Source organism: Aquarana catesbeiana, linkage group LG07 (assembly GCF_042186555.1).
Source record: "Aquarana catesbeiana isolate 2022-GZ linkage group LG07, ASM4218655v1, whole genome shotgun sequence".
NCBI classification, from domain to species: domain Eukaryota; kingdom Metazoa; phylum Chordata; class Amphibia; order Anura; family Ranidae; genus Aquarana; species Aquarana catesbeiana.
This window is the reverse complement of record NC_133330.1, coordinates 92295793-92315762: the sequence shown is the minus strand read 5'-3', so window position 1 is coordinate 92315762 and position 19970 is coordinate 92295793. Positions and strand designations below refer to the sequence as shown.

The 19970-nt window shown below is 40.8% G+C and overlaps 1 protein-coding gene across 1 annotated transcript in view; it reads right to left on the bottom strand.

The window, feature by feature from the left end:
- TMPRSS6 (transmembrane serine protease 6) overlaps positions 1-19970 on the bottom strand; it is a 386147-nt gene that overhangs the window by 285381 nt on the left and 80796 nt on the right. Inside the window, exons 6-7 of the mRNA XM_073592484.1 lie at positions 9868-9909; positions 8312-8516 (exon numbers count right to left, since the gene is read on the bottom strand). Of these exons, the coding sequence (XP_073448585.1) occupies positions 8312-8516; positions 9868-9909 (247 nt within the window). The remainder of the gene's footprint in view (positions 1-8311; positions 8517-9867; positions 9910-19970) is intronic.

Sequence of the window (19970 nt, the reverse complement as noted above, 5' to 3'; positions counted from 1 at the left end):
TTTAAATTGATTTTCCCTGCAAGCTTTCTTTATTTGGACAAGCTAGAATTTGGACGCTGGGCATGTGGGTGGCAGGGAGTGTATTTTTTTTTTTTGATGCAGAGGCTGGGGCAGAGAAATTTGCCTGCTATATTCTACAGCTGGTGGTGTGCTGCAGGCAGATGTGTTTCAAGGACCTGTGAGTTCCCTTTGGTATATCATCATCCCCGTCACTGGAGGCTGCTGAGAGGTGATGACTCATGAGATATAGAAGGGGTAGACATGCCAGGTGAGGAGAAGAATTATTGTGTCCTTTGTGTGTGGCTTTCAGGTGCTGTTGCCTACAGGCTGAGTGGTGGGAAGTTAAATGCCTTTGCAAGCAAGTAATTCCCAAATAGCTGGTGTTTTTGCCATGCTTGATCTGCTTGTGTCAGAGATTGCAAATTGCAACAGTGCAATCGGCTGCATGTGTGCTAAAAAAGGCCCAGACAGCTGAGCTGTGGGAAGTGGGCCAGGAGATAACAGCTCCACAATGTGATGGAATAGGGTGGCTGCTCTCTACTCTTCCATGATGGCTGCCTCTGGAGGATATCCTCATTGGGGTTGTGCCTCCCCCTCACTTTCCTCCTCTGCTCTACATGGCACCCATGTCGCGTCAGTGACCGCATCATCATCATCCCCTCCATCCTCATCATCAGTGGAGCCAACTTGGCAATACGCTGCGGTTGGGGGGAGGGGAACATGACTGCCAATTTTTGTTTATCAGTGTTCTCCCCTCTCTGTAGGCTCAAGTTACTCCCTTCCTCTACCTAAGAACCAACATCAGAATCAAGTATTGTCGGTGAATCCTCAAGAAGCAAGTGGCTGATGCTGTGTTCAAATAATTCAGCTGAATCCTCCATGCATGATGCTGGGGCTATGGCAGGAGTAGCTGTGGACAAGGAGGCAGAATAAGCCGCTCTGGCAGCTGTGCACTAGTGTCAGCTTGGGTCATAAAGGATGAGGAGGATGAGGGGGATTTAGTAAGCCAGTCCACCAACTCCTCTCCATGTTGTGGCTGGATAGCACAGGCAACATCACTAAACAGAGACAAATGTGCCCTGCCTGAGGACGGACCACGTCCATCTTTGGCTGTGGACACAGACGCTGCTGGCCCCCTCATAGTGGCATGGGAACGTCTACCTCTCCTTGTTGTCCTCCCAGACATGATGGGGGGGGATTATTGCCCAAATTTAATACAAACTTGAAAATGTGTAATTGGATGCCCCCTATAGAATGAAAAGTGGTGCTAGGTGCACTTTAAATTGAGGACTGACGCTGACAGAAATGTAAAAACTATAAAAAAAATTAAAAGAACAAAAAAGGAGGAACACCAGCAGTCAGAAAAACTGCAGCTGACAATTTAAAAAAAGGGGGGCAGGCAAGGGACAAAAAAAAAACATGCAGCAACCCAAAAAAAAAAGTATACAGCACTGTATACAGCACTAAATGTAATGTAATGCTGTGTTAAACACTGCACTACACTAACAATACACTGACACTACTCTATACTGACACACTACTTTATACTCACACTACACTATAATGACACACTATACTCACACTATATACTCAGAGTCAAAATAAGTGAACACACTAACTAGCTAGTAGCAAACTAAGCCCTACTCTATCTCCACTCCAACAACACACTGCAAAAGTTTCCTGTGGGAATGAACATTTTATAGTGTGGGGTGGGACTATGAGCACTGAGCCGTGATTGGACAAAGTCATCATCTGACAGTGCTCTGTCCACTAATTGGCACCTGCAAGGCTTCATCCAATTAGGGCCCTAGAATGCACTGTGCAGCACGCAGTGCATTGTGGGGCGCTTGGCGGACGAACATGCGATGTTCGGGCTAAACTTTTGCTCAGCCTGAATCGTTCGCCCAACTCTACTAAATACCCAAACAGCTGTCAATTCTCTATCCAGCTACTTAGATTTTTTTACCGCATAGCAAATTGTAATCAGTTTATAAAAAACTGACTGAAATGTTGCAGTGTATGGCCTGTTTTCCCTAAACTAAATGTCACAGTTTAAATATATTTGAATTAAAGTTACAGAGTAATTTGCATCACTAAAAAATATGCAATAATAGAACACAAAAAATATATATATTTTTTTAACCAGCTGGTAACTAGTAAACCGCAATGTTCAGCACTTGTTGGCTAGGATGGGAGGGCTTAAAATGTACACTGAAGCCATAAGAACTTATACTCTAAAAATCAGCTGATGCTGAAAAAAGTTGGTGAGCTAATTAATAATTTTAAAGTACTGCTGCTCTTCTTTGGCAATGTCCAACCACTGTCCTAGTACATAATAGTGTCCTGACTATGCTAACAGCTCTCATGCAACCTGTCTTTGATTTGGGGATACTTTATGTTCAAGCATAGGTCAATCCAAACCGTTTTTTTTTTTTTTTTTTTTAAGTTTTAAAATGACTAGGACAGAATTAGAACTCTAATTTTTATGTCTATCCAGAGCTCCATTGAAGAGATTTTTCCTCACTTCCTGTCCTGCGGACAACAGTTTCACCAGACAGGACATGAGGGAAAATCTGCAATGGGGATGAACAAGGGGTGAACACTAGTAGTATTCTCCAAAGAAAAGCTATTTAATTTCGATATGTGTTGTTGTTGGTGAGACCCCCTCACTTCCTGTCTGGTAAAACAATGTCAGAAGGACATGAACTGAGGGGAAATTTCTCTAAGGGAGTCTTGGATAGCAGTAAAAGACAAATACGTGTTCTAATCTTTCCCCACAAACCTAAAAAAAAGTTTTGGACATACACTCCAAACTCTTAAGACCCTATTTTCTCTAAATTGACACTGCCAGGTGCTACACAGAGATGTTGCTGGGGTCAAAATGTTGCTATGGATCCCCATGAATTGTGGTGACGTTTCTGTCTATCAGCATAACTTCTTAACGTGGATTTTTTACTTTTTTAATCTTGATTTATTAAAATTGCAAGGTTAATCAAACACTTCCAACCGTATTCATGTTTGAGCTTCAGAATATTTAGAATGCTAATTTTACGTCTAGTCTAAGAAGCTAGTATCTTGTGTGGACACCTGCACAATTTTATTACTGTGGTCTGCTTTACATTTCAAATTCTTATGAACAGCACCTGCACTTTCTGACTGACATTTTCCAGACCACAATGACACGTATCAGGTGCTGAGGTGCACAATCTTAAATCATTTTGAGAACATTTTCTACACACTGACATATTTTCCACTACCATTTTTTTTCTTTCAGGAATTCATTCAGATTCACATATTGCTGCTCTTTCAGTGAATAAAAACCTGTCTTAGAAGGGGAACACCACACTCTAGATTTTTGATTAGTTTCCTCTTTGAGGAAATTCCCTTCACAAAGGACAGCGTCAGTAAGATCAGAAGCTCTTGTATCAGGTTTTTTTATCTTTCTACCCCCTTACAGCAGGGCTGCATGTAACCTTTAACAGATAGCACTCCAAAATTGACAATTTCTAAGCCATGGTTCGCAATTGAATTTGGTGTATAAAGCTCTGCCCTTACACACGCTCACTAAGGAATCCAAAGTGTTGTATTTGTAAAAATTAATTATCTGAGAATATTTTTTTTCTTTCTACCAGTTGGTATCCTTTCTATCAAAAATGGCCTTCATACATCCTACCAGCTCAAATTCTTAAATCAGTATTTTTACCACGCAGTATATTGATCATTGTTCCTAATTTCAAAATACAGCCCTGCTCCATTATAAAAATGTTTTTTTTTCTATTTGGATTAACTAGGGATGGATTAGAACTACTGTTTTTTACTGTGAGGGAAAATCTGTAAAAGGGAAAGCATTTTTATTTTTGTCTGTGTTGCTGTTGGAGGGATCTCCTTACTTCCTGTTGGTAAAATGTTGCGAGCATGTCAGCAGGCTGGTTGGGTTGTTGTGCTAGCAGGGGTAGCTGCTGTGTGGTTGTTAGTCACGTTCTCCATTGTTCCAATTAACTTGTTGGGCGCCAAGTACTGGGTCACATGTGAGTCCTACCACACGTGGGTTCTTCTGGGCTACGTGAGACACTTTGTTACAGGGCCACATTTCATACACACATGGAGTACCTTTACTGTGTGACATTTTCACCAATGCTCTGGGACAAGGTTGAGGTTGTCATGAGGGAATACTTAACCTTAAGGTGGACCTCTAAATACAGCCTCCCCTTACAATTAAAGCTCCCCCATATCACAGGTCCCATTTCTCACATCACAGCTCCCCCCAAATAAAGTCCCCCCTTGCAATCACAGCCCCTCATATCACAGCTTCCTCTTTTGTCTTCTGTATACACTTGCCTGCCCACTGTTGCTGTTAAATTCACAGCAGGGAAAAGGGTGGGAGGCCCAAAAGGGCTACACTGAGGGCGGGAGCTGGCCAACTCTTCTAGTTAACAAGCAAGTGATTGCTAGCTAAGACTGCTTTGTGTTCTAGCAACCCATCACCCGCTTGTTAATTTGAAAGGTTGGGCAGCTCCCGCTCCCCATGTAGACCTGCCGTGCCTCCTGCCCTTCTCCCTGCTGTAAGTTTAACAGCTGTGAGGGAAAATCTGGAGGAGGGGAGGGAGACGCTAAGCCAATGTCCATATCCACTTGTCCGGTGTTTTCCACCACTACTGTTGTTCATCTCTTGTGATAGCAATAATGTTGAATGAAAAATTTATTGAACATGCACATAGGTCCCACCAGCATACTGTATGTAAACAGTGATTGCACCAAACGTTAGGTATCACCACGAATGTCAGACTGAAAGCAATCAATATAGCATCATAGCTCATGTTTAACTTTAAACCAGTAATCTGTAAAGGTTTTTAAAGTGTTGATTTTTAGGTACGTTGGTTTGTCACCATTTCACGGGCGCACAAAATTCGAAATCTTGACATTTTGGTATCTATTTACTCTGCATAACATCATCTTTTAGTTTTTATCTAAAAATTAGGTATTGTATTGTGTTTGTGTGCACTAAAATGCATTTAAGGGTATTTTTTTTCCTGAAAATTAGCATTTTAAAAATATTGTGCAACATAAAACAAACCTCTGCTTTCAGAATACATATTATCTTTGGGGGTTCCAAGTAATTTTCTAGGAAAATAAATGCTTATTTTAACATGTGTGTGAAAAATTAAAAAATTGGGTGGGACAGCAAGTGGTTACAGCTATCACCCCAACAAGTGTCCCCATTGTAAAATTTCCTCATTATCCTTTTCCAGTGACAGCTCAAAATTTGGGATTTTTCTTTGCAATCCTCTCTAGATCCATATACAAAAACCTTTTTGGAGTACAGTTCAAAGCAGTAAAAAACTTTCTCCTGCAGTCTAAAGCACTGGACCGGCTGCCAACGTTCAAACAAGCTTATCCAGTTTAACTGAAATAAATCAGAAGACAGACTTACACCAGTCACTGCATTGTATTCTGCCTGTATTCCTCGTAGAGACCAGTGGAGCATCCAACCTCTCATTCTTTCTTTAATAATTGAGTGCTGAGATCCCAGAGAGGATTGGAAGACAGAAGGTGAAATTGCCACACACCGGGACCCAGCCACTATATAGAGAAGTAAAGATACTGCTTCAGCCTGAACTCTCCTGGCTATGCTCCTCTGACATAATTTGCCCAACCTATGGGACTTAATCATTCGTTCTGGTTCTGTAGTGTATCCAACTTTTGTCTTCCAATCCTCTTTAGGATCTCACCACTCAATTATTAAAGAAAGAATGAGAGGAGGAATGCTCCATTGGTCTCCGCAAGGAATACAATGCAGACAGTGACTGGTGGGCATCTGGAGGATTCAAGAGTGAAAACTTTGAGAGAATAGTAGAGCAGAGCAGTCATGAGAAGATCATATCAGGCCAAGTTGGTCTTTGGAAAACAGAAGTTAATCTTCTGACCCCAAATTTTGGGCCTTCTCTCTCAAGAGTAGCACAATTCTGTCATGCTAGTAGTAACTAGCCAGCCATGCTACAATATCCACAGACTTGCATTTCTGAAAATGAGCATTTTGGAGAAGTCCATGAAATTTCTGTGAGTAAAGGTACAATCCACTGGACTGTGTCTGTTACCAGCTTGTAAGAATAAAGCTTTCCAAAATCAACCATTCCAACACCAATTCTGCAGACTGTACACCATAAACTTTAAAGCAAGTCTTAATATTAAGCTGCCATTGCACAGGGCAGTCATTCCTGACTCAACAGATCACTGACCCAAATCAAACACACAGTAAGTCAATAGTTTTTTGACACCTGATCGTTCTGCTTTATAAGATAAAACTTCCACTATATATTAAGCCACTGTAAACACTCAATACAGGGGTGCATTGACCATTCTGGTGCTGTCCGAGGGCCCAGGTCTGTAGGGGACCCCATGAGAGGCTCTGGGAGACATGGCAGGGCGGATTCCTCTTTTGTATGTACTCACCTGCCTACCACCGCCACTGCTGCTGATAAACTTATAGCAGGGTAGGAGGCACAGCAGGTCTACATGGGGAGTGGGAGCTGCCCAACCTTTCAAATTAACAAGCGGGTGATGGGTTGCTAGAACACAAAGCAGTCCTATCTAGCAATCACTTGCTTGTTAACAAGAAGAGTTGGCCAGCTCCCGTCCCCAGTGTAGACCTTTTGGGCCTCCCACCCTTTTCCCTGCTGTGAATTTAACAGCAACAGTGGGCAGGCAAGTGTATACAGAAGACAGAAGGGGAAGCTGTGATATGAGGGGCTGTGATTGTAAGGGGGGACTTTGTTCGGATGGAGCTGTGATGTGAGAAATGGGACCTGTGATATGGGGAGCTTTAATTGTAAGGGAAGGCTGTATTTGGGGGAGCTGTGATGTAAGATGGGGAGCTGTGATTGAAAGGGGGGATTTTATTGGGGGGAGCTGTGATGTGAGAGGGGAACCTGTCATATGGGGGGGCTGTGATTGTAAGAGGGGACTGTGTTTGCGGGGAGCTGTGATGTGAGAGGGGGGAGCTGTGATATGGAGGGCTGTGATTGTAAGGGGGACTGTGTTCGGGGGAGCTGTGATGTGAGAGGGGAGAGCTGTAATATGTAGGTAATTTGATTGTAAGGGAGGGACTTCATTTGGAGGGAGCTGTGATGTGAGATAGGTGATATGAGGACCTGTGATTGTAAGGAGGATTGTGTTTGGCAGGATCTGTGATGTAAAGGGGGGGAGCTTTGATGTGGGGGGGCTGTGATTTTAAGGGGGGCTTTATTTGGAGGGAGCTGTGATGTGAGAGAGGGGACCTGTGATATGGGGGGCTGTAATGTGAAAGGGAGAGCTGTGATATGGAGGGCTGTGATTATAAGGAGGACCATGTTTTTGGGAGCTGTGATGTGAAAGGGGGAAGCTGTGAAACCAACTGAAAAACAACTGAAAAACTGTTTTTTGTAACTAAATTGTTTTATTATAAATGTACTGTTTAATGTGTGTTTTGGCTTTTATTATATCAATATTTAGGCTTTTGCTTAAAGGGACAGTAAAGAAAAAAGTAAAAAAAAACGCTTTATTGAAATTATTTATGATGCTTTTTGATAATAATTAAAATTACAGGTGGTGTTAATATAGGTAATTACGGGTGGTGGTGTTATGCTGTATAGGTGGTGACATTAAACATTTATTTAAACATAGTGTAGAGAAACTCTGTGATGAATACATGCAATATTTACAGTGTAATATGTAGGTGGGGCTTTGTGTGGGTGTGGGCAGGGACACAGGGGGCCTCATAATCTCCTATTGCTCAGGGCCCCATAAGTTTTCAGTCTGCCCCTGCCCCAATATGTACATAAATTGCATAATAAACCAACCACCAATTTTACATCAATATTAAAAATGACAAAACTGTCTTATTAAAGGTTGTACCCTTGCTGTATTCAGGTCTATACAAAATTGCCCTTGAGGTAAAAAAAACAAAAAATACTCAGTCCGCTATTATGTAACAAAATGGAAAACCATTGTATCAAACCAGTCTCTGTAGTCTCTAAAAAGAACCATTCACCTTTACAAATATAATAGGTCTAGGGATCAATACTTTTTGATGAACTTTATAAAAAATAAACTGAAATCCAGAGGGAATAATTCATCACATATGATGTGTAATTAATGAACTCCCTTTGAATTTTACATCAGCCTCCCCAAATTTTTGTAGCTCTGAATCTGTGGTGATGACAAGATCCAATGAACTTACAATATATGTGGGCAAATATGCATTTTCATAAGTGTCTATTATTCAATTAAATCTAAGTCAAGCATGCCAGCTGGTATATGAATATATATAACTTACAGGGTGATGACCTTCTCATCAATTGGGGCAGGTGTATCGTACATGACCAGTAGATCTCTACAATCAGGTTTCATCCATTTGAGCCGCAGTTGCAGCAAGTAGGTTGGAGGGCCTTGTAGATGCCATATGCAGGAGGTAGAGGTGTAATCAGGGCTTGAGAGGCGTACTTCTTTCCCAGGATGCACAAAGCTGTACCTATAGCAGGCTGCATAGGAAAATAAGATGGGAGAAAGGCACAAAATCAGACAAAAGAAAGTGATAGATTTTACAGAAAAATGAATAAAGTCAACAGAACCCAAAGGTCACTAGAAAATATAATGTTTGGGGTAACTATTACCAAGGTAATAAAGTAAAGAGTAAATTCATTTTAAGGGGGGGCGATAAACTATGAAATATCTAATTTTTTACTCCAACCAGAGCTTATTCATAAAGTACTCTCTATGATAAGTTAACTCAAAAAAGGGTGAAAATTCACATCAATAATCCAACCATGCGAAACACAAATTACTGCTTAATTTTTTCATCTCCGCCTCAATAATGAGCACTTCGAACCCTTCACTCTCAGCTCTGCTCAATAGTGATGAATTCTGAATATCAGATGAGCTTCTACTAGGTCAGAAATATTCTCTCACATTTAGTGCTGAAAACTGGAAGCATGCTTGTTTGTTAGACCACTCATGGGCACCTTTTAGACCTATTCTAAAAGCATTCACTATGATTAGTCCCACTTGTTTCCAATTAGTCAAATCAAAAGGCATTGTACTTGGCTATCACAGATATGATATTATCTCCAAATATTAAAAAATAAAAACACATTTTACCAACATGGAACAAACCAGTGTGTTGCTTGTTGCTTTCAAGGAGGTTAGAATTCAGAGCTACATGCATTTGTGAACATTGTGTGAATTTTGATCAAAGAAAACAAGCAAAGCATTTCCAAATTAATACATTCCAATAAAGACAGCCAAAAGATTAACACCAATTTAAACCAAATCACAGCAAAATTGCACACTTGCCAATTAACCTGCCTGTATTCTGTGTTCTATTTTGTTTCACTTATGTCTTCATTCTAGACTAATACCTTGGATAGAAGTAGACACCAACTTTTTTTTATATCCTGTTGAATATGTTGGAAATTTAAAATGTATAAAGATGTCAATCTGAAGAAATTCACATTTTTGGAATACAAGGATGAAAAATGACATAAGGTCTTGTGATTGGCTTGGGATCTTCTAGGTATCGGATTTTGTTAATGTAGCACAGCAGTCACAGCATATCAATTATGGAAGCAGAAGCACGATAAAGGTTTGGGGTTCATATGAACATAAGGAGTAAATAGAGCCTTAGATAAGTTGACAAGAGGACACCAAGGTTAGTAACCAAAAAGAAAGGCCCCTCGATCATACTGCATGATTGAAAACAGAACGTAAGTACAATAAAAGGAAAAGTTAGTATAGCATTGCATTTTTATACTTTTCTGCCTTCTCAGAAAATTAATTGCCAGTTAATTAACTGAAGCATGATTAATAAGAAACTAATGTTGTGGATTTTCCTACCAGTACTAGAAGAAAACAGCTGCATGTTCTGTAAACTGGCCTCTGAAAATACAGTTCAAAATAAGTTTAAAGGAAAAAAAATCATTGTAAAGCTCAGTTGGACACAGAAAATAAAATGGAAATCATATTAAGTAACAATAATTTTTCAGTCTGCTAGGGAGTATAAAATTCAAGAGTTTGCGTGGTAGCCTTTGCTCTGTAGATGTCTATAGATGCTCTGTTTCTTCTCTACTCTTAGGCCTATATATCGAGGTGGGGCGAGTGAGAAAATATCATCCCTTCTATAGAGGCACCATCCCGTAAATATATGCAAATATTTTCCTAAAAAGGTATATAGAACTGAATGGGACTTTAATTGTGCCTCTAAAAAAAATAAATAGATGAAAAACAATTAATGAAAAAATACATTATTTTATTTTATTCAGTATAAAAACAGTTAATACATTACAGTTAATACAGTTGAAATGGATTCAGGGTGTGCAAATCCCCGATTATAACAGAGTTATGGCCTACACGTTTTGCGGACGAGGCCACTTCGTCAGGGCCTTTGAGAATGGCACAATGTGATCACGTGTAGATTCTACAAGTGAAGCATCAATTAATATTGCATAGATTTATAAAGTTACATCAGTGAAGGCTAGAATAAAAAATATATAGACATTGATGCATAAATTTATACAAAGGTATGTGTTTAATGAGAAATTGTTAACAATGTTTACTAAACAGATCTAGATGTTTTATAAAGTATTCAACAGACAAATATAGCTGCATTATCAGTCCACTAGGGGTGTGTATGGCAATGCTAGTCAACGTGTGAGGTTAAGCAATGATCAACTCTATACTGTTAAATGTTTAAACAGGTAATGCTGTGGTTTTATATAAGAAGGAAAAGAGAATGTATATATATATAAATATGAGTCATAGTGTTCTATCAAAAAGTTTTTTTCCCACTCACCCGGGAACTGTAATTGGAGGGTACCGGCTCGACGGGACAATGTGAGGCCTTTGTGGTCGTGGGAATACTCCAACCCCAATCCTCCTCAACCGAGAAGAAAAAGGGCAGGCCCCTATATATGCAGATGAAAAAGCTCTTTCATCTGCATATATAGGGGCCTGCCCTATTTCCTCTTGGGAAACTCCTGATAGTTTTAACTAAATTTTGAGAACCTGGCATAGCTGACAAATGGGTGCAGGAGGTAATGTCTAAAGGTGATAAATTAGATTTTCACCACCATCCTCCACTTTGGTTCTTTCCCTTTTGAAAGTTCTTCCGGTACTAAGGAAGAACTTTCCTCATTTGTACAAAGCCTTACTGACAACACATACAATCTAAGATTTACCATGGAGTGCAGCCAGTCTCAGATCCATTTCTTGGACCTCCAGATTGGTGTACAACCCAATGGCCAAGTCTATACTACTCTATATCGCAAACCCTCTTCGGGCAATACAATCCTACATGCCCAGAGTGCCCATCCTGAGCCCCTCCTTCGAAGTATACCATATAGTCAATATGTCAGGATTAAACGTAACTGTACCCGCGATGAAGATTTCTTCAGGGCGGCACACGACCTCTATAATAGACTCTTAGATAGAGGCTACAGCCACTCTCTCTTAAAGAAAGCATTCCATAAGGCAAAAAAACTCAACCGTAAAGACCTGGTTTTCTCCGACAAACCATTGGATTCTAAACAACCCACACGACTCATCACCCAATTCTCCAATCAGCATACCCAAATCAAAGACGTCCTCAAACAATTTTGGCCCTTACTCACATCTGATCCTACCATTGCCAAATATATTAACACTTATCCTGATATTACCTATCGACGCTCTCCCTCTCTCCGTGATCGTCTGATTCATAGTCATCATTCTACTGACACTGCACATAGGCCCACTGCCACCGGTACCTATCAATGTGGCAAATGTGACATATGTACATTCGTTGCCAACTCTCAGGTTGTTAATCTACCCGATGGAAACACACACACCATCAGACACTATGTCACCTGCGCCACTGTTGGGGTTGTATACCTGGCCCAATGCCAATGCGGCGCATTCTATGTTGGCAAAACCAAGCGCCCCTTTCAGACCCGTATCCGGGACCATATCAAACCACTATACAAGAACACCACCACTACGGCCATTAATAGGCATATCGCTGCCCAACATAACTCCGATCCCCATGTTATTTTGTTTTCCGCACTTGAACATATCCCCTCACATGTAAGAGGCGGTAGTACTGATAATTCACTATTACGACTTGAAACCAAATGGATTCATATATTAAATGCTACCATCTTCCCAGGACTCAATGAATATATTAGTTTTAAGCCCTTCCTTTAAGTTTTTCTTTTCCATGCCCCTTCCCCAGACAACGTCGTTTGTGGTTTTTCCTCTCTACCCTATCCTCTTCCATCCCTTCCCCCCCCCCCCCCCCTTCTATTCCCTTCTTAGTTTCTCATTCTCCTGTATTCCCTGTCTTTCTTTCCCTTTGCTGCCATGGCTCCACCCGGTATTTCATCCATATAATGTTTTTTTTGACATGGACTAATACCTTGCCTTCTACATTGATTACAAATGCCTTTTTCCTTTTCTGAGACAAGCTGGCAAATTGACTCAATATATCTTATATCCCTGTGTATTCTATAAGTGTATATTGCCTGTATTTATTTGCGACTTAAAACTCTTTTTTGTCATTATTGAACAATATTTTTCGACACAACTGTTGCAATACATATATTGTGTGTTTCCTTTTTTATATATTCTTTTCTATATATTGTTTTTGCATTGTATTTTCAATTTTTGGTTGCAGGTTTCACTGTCGTACTGGGACCCAGTGGTTCTCTATGCACACTGCACACATTGTGGCTGGATGTCGTGTGCTGACACACAGTAATTCCCACCTTTCCCAGTGGCCCCTGTGGATCGTTGGGCAACCTTTGGGATATCCTCCCATCCTGTGTCTCGGCGCACTACACTTCGTGCCCCTTTGTTCCCCGCCACTGGACTGCGGTTGTCCCTGGTGCCTTGGCTAGCCCCACGACTGGGGGGATTATCTGTGGCGTGGGTGGTGGGCGGCGGCTCCGCGGGCTCTCCCGGTTTGGGGGTGACATGGCTAGCGCTGTCTTTGCCTGTACGGACGCCAAGGCGCAGACAACTGTCTGCCCCTGGGTGCCCACGTCTGTTCTCAGACCCTCTGGTCCTTTATTCCATCGGCAGATTGGGTGAGATGACACCTTGGTACTTCCCATTCCAGGGGTGTTCGCCTCTCCAATCGCCACACGGTCCGTGAGATCTGAGCATGTGCGCGCGTTGCATGATGGAACTCGTAGTTCCTAGGCACCGTGCAGTGCACAGCCGTGGCTACCCCTCGTTTAGCGTCCGCACACCTGATCATCATCTGATCAGGTGTGGGGGGTATATGAGTAACCGGCCAGTCCCTCAGTTCCCATGGACGAGGGACGTGCCTGCATTCGCTCTGCACACAGCTACAAGGTAAACTTCTGCCTTTCAAAACACCCTGACTTCATGTTGTTTACATGAATTATTTATTATTCCTTTACATACTTTTTAGAACTTACTTTGGACCGGCCTCTTACTCTGGTGGTTAACACTGATTTTCTCAAGCAACACGGTGTGCTTCATGATGAATTAGGTAATAGATTCCTTTTCACTAGCCTCACCTGTGCTCAAGTACATTTTAAAGCTTCCATTTCCCTACCTTTCTGATCCTCCTTTTTTCCTTTATATTTCATATAGGATCCACGTTTATTTTTATCCCTTTTTTCATCCCAGCACCGGTACTATATACCTGTGAATGTACCGCTATGAGAATCTTTTCTTACAGCAGATACCATCAAGTAAGTATAGGCATAAACTACCATATCTGGCCCCAGTTAACAACAGCAAGACCCCTAACACTACCCATTTTTCCAACTAGGCCTGCTTTAAGTGGTCTGCAGATATGGTTCAACCTTGATGTCCTTTCCTTGCTGTGTGCATACATATATCACAGGCACTTCCTGACCTTGCCTCTCTACAGCTTTTAGATATACATGTAAGTCCGCACCTTTTCCAGAGATATAGATACATTTATACCTATTTATATACATATATTTTTTGTTCTCTTTTTAATACAATGCACATATGCGCAACCCTCTATTCCTGGAATAACTACCACAGTGCATTATGACACATGACTATCTTTACATTCCTTTGCCAGGTCTACTGTATGCCCCCTGCAGGCATAATTTACGGCGCGGTCTGCCTGCTCCCCTGTGGGGATCTCCTTGGGTGGCTGTGTTCCCCCTCTCCCTCTCTTCCCTCCCGTCTTGGGCACTGACGCCCCAGGTATGTCCGCAGTTCCGTTTAGTGGTGTGGAGCTTAGGGTTGCATGAATGTCCAGCCACAGTTGCAATGTGTTATTGTTTTTACTATGCAGTGTTTGGTCAAATTAATATTTCTAACATGTGTTTTTATGTCCACCACACAGAATTTTTTATATATATCCACCCTATGAGCTCCTGTTCCCTGAAGAAGCCAATGTTTTGGCGAAACATGTAGGAAAATGAGCCCCCCCTCCTTCAACGGCCACTTGCCATCTGGCCCACTTGACCATTCTTAGGGTCACTTACAGTACATGTATCCACAAAATTTGTATAATTACTGTATGAATTGTTTATAATGTACATTGTATTTATGATAGACTATTAATAAAATTTGTAATTTTAGTATTTTTTGTTTTATCTTTTCTTCTCTAATCTTCCTGACCCTAGCACCGCTATAATCCCTTGTCCACACACCCATTTAACGTATTCTTCCCTTTGTGTTTTCCGGTGAACAATATTGGACAGACCTCTGTTTATCCAATAACGAATTGTTCAGTCAGGGGGTCAAGCAAACAGTTTCAAGGTTTTTATCCTAACCTGTTTACAGTTGGGAAACCCATTGCAAGCTTTCACCCCATTGGGACCTTTAAAGCCCCTTTATGTCCCTTTATGGGTAGTACAGTGGCTTAGTGGTTAGCACCTTTGCCTGGTAGCGCTAAGATCATCTGTTCAAATCCCAGCCACAATACTACCTACATGGAGTTTGTATTCCCTGTACTTGCATGGGTTTCCTCTTGGGTTCTCTGGCTCCCTCCCACACTCTACAGACATGCTTATATTTTAGATAGCTTCTGTTTAAATTGGCCCTAGTATGTGTATGTATGAATGTGAGTTTGGGAACTTAGATTTTAAGCTCTTTGAGGGTAGTGACTGATGTCAATGTACAATATATGTATGTAAAGCGCTGTGTAAATAATTTCTCTTTGAGATGAAAAAAGTATTCTGAATCTGAAATTGTTGGCGCTATATAAATACCTGAAATAAATGCTTCATTAACCCTCAAAAGTTTCAGATAGAATGTATTCAGGCAGTTGTTGTCTCCTTTAATTGTTGAGTTTTTTTTTTTCATTAATACATATTTTTACTTTGCTATCTTTCCAGGTCCTCAGCAATGTCTTCACTGTTCTGTGTGCGACAATCAGTATTAGTTTGTTGCTCTACCCTTCGACTTGCTTCAGCCTGAGAGTGTTTCACAAAGCTAATTTCAGCTTCAGTAAACTTGACCATGCCCAAATTTCTTAATTTTCTTCCCGTAAGGTTTATCATCTAATGTGGACGATTTATTTTCTACTTGGGATTCCCCATGTACCTCCTTGGTGGCCCTTTCCTTTTTAGGGTTCTTTCCTTCAGTTGGGGGTAGGACAAGGCTTGTCCCATAGTACTGCCAAGGGTAAGGTGTCTGCCCTGTCTGTTCTTTTTCTTGACTCATCACTTCACTCAGTAGGATTTCTAGTTATTTGTGTTGTCCTATAGGGAGCCCCATTTGATCTTACAAGGTAAAAAACAAGGTTTTGAAACCACTGACATCCTTCCTGCCCAGAGCTGTTTCCGTTTTTCACCTTAATGAGGATATTGTAGTCCCTTCCCTGTGCCTGGTACCTGTTCATCCCAATCTCTCCCCATTTTCTGTATGTGGTGAGGGTGGTCATAGTTAAATCTCCTTCAGAAGGATAGCTTTGGTTAGAGCATTAATAGTTGAGTCAAATTGCTAGTCCCACAGAAACAATATTGATTGAAGTTGTAGCTAGGTAAAGCTGCTGTACAGAGAGGTGGAAAGGATTTACAATTTGTGACTAATCCAGAGGTACAAGTATACAATAATCCCGGATTGAATTAGATACTTTCACTGAAAGTTCCATCATTGGATAACAGTAGCAAGCTGACACTATAGTGAAGCAGGCTAACAAAGGCTGAGGTATAGTAAAATACCAGGAGCAAAGTAAACCAAGCAATTGGAGGACCAAAGGTCCGCTCACCCCACCATATGTGGAACAATATGGTTACAGTCCAGATGGATGTATTGTCATTCTCCGGTCCGGGAGCTATATATGTCCTGTATGTTTTGTTACAGAACGGGGTCCGTGGAGCTCCAGCAAGTAATTTCCTTCAGCTCTGCACTGCTCTGTACTGCTGTAGAGTCCTCTGGGCCACCGTCCGCTCACCTCAGCCAAAATGATTGCCATTAGCTTCAATCAATTGACTGTGCATGTGCAAGCGTTATGTGGTACATCATCCGTGATACACGGAGCGTCTCTGTCGTGATGCAAGATCCGACATGTTTCACCATATACACTGGTTTTATCAAGACTTGGTCTTCTGTAAATAATTTCCGCTAAGTTTTTTACAAGGTTGTTGTGTCTTCCCCCGCAGATGCTATTTTTGGGTGTGCCCATCTGACAGTTTGGACATTTTTGGACATGTGTAGGTTTTTTGCTATCAAGCTGCATCCCTTAATGGGTGCTTGACAATATAGGATTTTTGTTCTCATTGTGAAATATTTTCTCAGAGTCCATTGAGGCATACAGCTCCCTCCGCTCATATATTATTGTTCTCTCTTTGAACTACTTGCTACCACTGAGCAAGCACAAGGTGGGAGATGTGGTGGTAATGTGGTTCTGGGTATGAGGTGTCATACCCAAAACTCAAAACTTTCAGCAATCAAAGTCTCGGGCTAAATAGTCAGCTCAGAGACACAGAGCAGGCCATCAAAAATTCTATCAACACAGCTCAAGCTAGAATCGGGAAGGGGGGGGGATTGTTGGGGTCATTCATTAAAACCTCTTAATGGTTAATCAGCCATCATAAGTATCATTAAGGCAAAGCCTGGAAAACCAAACATTGTTTAATGGCTATAAAAAAATGTGTTAAAAACATTCCAGTTTGCAGCTTTTCTGACAATAATCTTACTAAAATAATCCGTTAGGAAAACATTTCTCAAACAAACAACCTTAACAGTATTGTAAACCTCTATTAGCAGAGACATTATGGCATGTCATAAATATTTTAGCAAGTAGTAGAAGCCAGGCCACATTCCTGGCTTTTATTTCACATTGCAGAACCAAAATCTGATCATGTTTCACAAATCCTAATCTGATGAAATGATTGCATAGTTACAGAGTTGGTAAGGTTGAATAATGACACCCATCTATCCAGTTCAGCCTGTGTGGGTGTGTGTTTATGTCCAAACTATTTCCCATATCCCTGTATATTGCGTTCACTAAGATGCAAATCTGAGAGTTTTTTTTAAATTATTGATACTCACCAACTGTTGAAGGGAATTCCACATCCTTAATGCTCTGACGTAAAGAACCCCTTACGCAGTTTAGGGTTAAACCGCTTCTTGTCCAACTTCTTTGAGTGGTTGTGTGTCCTCTTAAGTAACCTGAGACTAAAAAGTTTTCTCCTTATGCTAAAATCACCATTGAGATATTTGGATAGCGCTATCATACCTCCAATTTAGCGTCTCTTCTCCAGGGAAAATTTATATTAGTATATTTCTTGTAGTCATTCCTTGTAACTGAGGTCCTCCATTCCCCTTACTAGGGCCCCCTGATCTTTTTCCACCCTGGATTCCCCCAAAGATTATCCCCCTAGCAAGTAGCCTGCATTTATATTTTAAGTCTCCAAGTGCATTTTTTTCAATTTTTAACTTTAAACTTAATTTGCCATATAGCTGCCCACCCCTTTATGTTTGGAGATTAAATATCCCTATATTATGAGGTGCAGGAGGCAGATTAGACACATTCAATTTCATGCTCCACAATAGTAAATGGGTTATCAGACATGTAGCATGTGATCATAGAAAAATATTGATATAATTAGAAAACTAACATTGTGGGATGGTCTTTTTCAATATTCTATACACTTTAACCCTCCTACTCGACATTCCTTAGACTCTTTGATTGGTCATGTTATTTCTGCAAACGCCCTCATCAGGGGCAGGAAGTTACAGTAAGCACAATTTTGATTTTATTTTTTTTTACTTTGATTGGTAAGTGATTAGAACCCCTGTTTTTTTTTCTTTTTTTATCTGTGTCCTTGTTAGGAAAATTTCTTAGGCCTAAATTTTAAATCAGACATCAGAACATGAATAGGGGGATTTTTTTACTGGGCACATATGGTACAAAAAAACACCTTATCTGGACGTTACTGAGGGAACCAGACAGGGACAGCAAAACAAGATTATATAAAAAAATAAATTTTATTATAAATAGTTAAAACATGATTACGATCAAAGGAAAACAATCCCTGTTTATGCGATATAAGCCATATCAACTATCAATACAAATTTACTAACTTAGTTAAAGCGGAGTTCCACTCAAAAGTGGAACTTCCGCTCATCTGATTCCTGCTCCCCTCCGGTGCCACGATTGGCACCTTTCAGGGGGGAGGGGGGTGAAGATACCTGTCTACCTGTCTACCCCCCCCCCCCGCTGTCTCCTGGGAAACACACAGGTCCCAGGAGATAGCGGGGACCACTTAGGACGCACAGCGCGACTCGTGCATGCGCAGTAGGGAACCGGGAAGTGAAGCAGCAATGCTTCACTTCCTGATTCCCTCACAGAGAATGGCGGCAGCAGCAGCCAAGAGCCGAGTGATTGATCGGCTTCGGCTGCCGACATCGCTGGACTCCAGGACAGGTAAGTGTCCATTTATTAAAAGTCAGCAGCTGCAGTATTTGTAGCTGCTGGCTTTTAATAATTTTTTTTTAGGTGGACTCCCTCTTTAACTTGTATTGATATGGCTCAAGCCAGAACCCTTCAGAGGGAGAAAAATCAGGCAGATACCAGGACAAAAGATGGGGCACCAGGGCACCCACACAGAGATTAATATTGTTTAAGCAGACATTGAACAGAAGTATGTGTATACTACAGCTTGGATACCAAACATAAAATCTTTTGGGAAAATTGTATGCATTGATGAATGTGAAATGTTATCGTTTGTAATCTTAAAGGAAATGTAATTCTGTAACACACTTTATATCTTTTAACTATATTTTTTGGTTGTGCTGTGAAAATCCCTCCATTTCTATGGGTTTAGATCCTTTTAGAACTTAAACATGTTGAATTTAGTGTGTGGCACTAAAAAGGCCAAATAATTAATTAATTTATACAAATAACCTTTGTTATTTACATGTGCAAAGTTATATATATATTTTGGCATTTGAGGTATAGTTGGATGGATTCATAAATAATTCTGAGCTCATGTGGTCTATTTTAGCAGGCCAATGGGCATCCAATATTGCCAGAGAACATATACATTTGTTGACGTTAACAGAAAAAGTTTATAAAACGAGAGACAAATGCTTTGGATTTGTAGGATCACTGGCTACTTGGCTCCTGTTTAGGCTATGTTTAAAATTAGCTGGTCAGCCATTTTAAACTTACAGTATAAATGATCTGCCCACAGGCTTCTGTCACCTTTCTTGGCCAGAAAAGCATTGTTTATGGTTCCCTTTTGGTTCTATTTTATTACTAGAGGGTTTGCGTTCCCTGACTGTGAGACTAGGCCCCCAGTCTAAGCCCCACCAACTCACTATCTCCCTATCCATTAACAGCATCCTTAATGACCACTGAAGCACATTTTTTGGACAGGGAGGGGATAGTTAGGTGGGTATTAGCTCCAGAAATTTGACTTTTCTGTCCAAAGATAATATTGGAACTCTTTGTTGTTTCTACCCATAGGTAAAACTATTACATTGAAAAGTGTAAAATT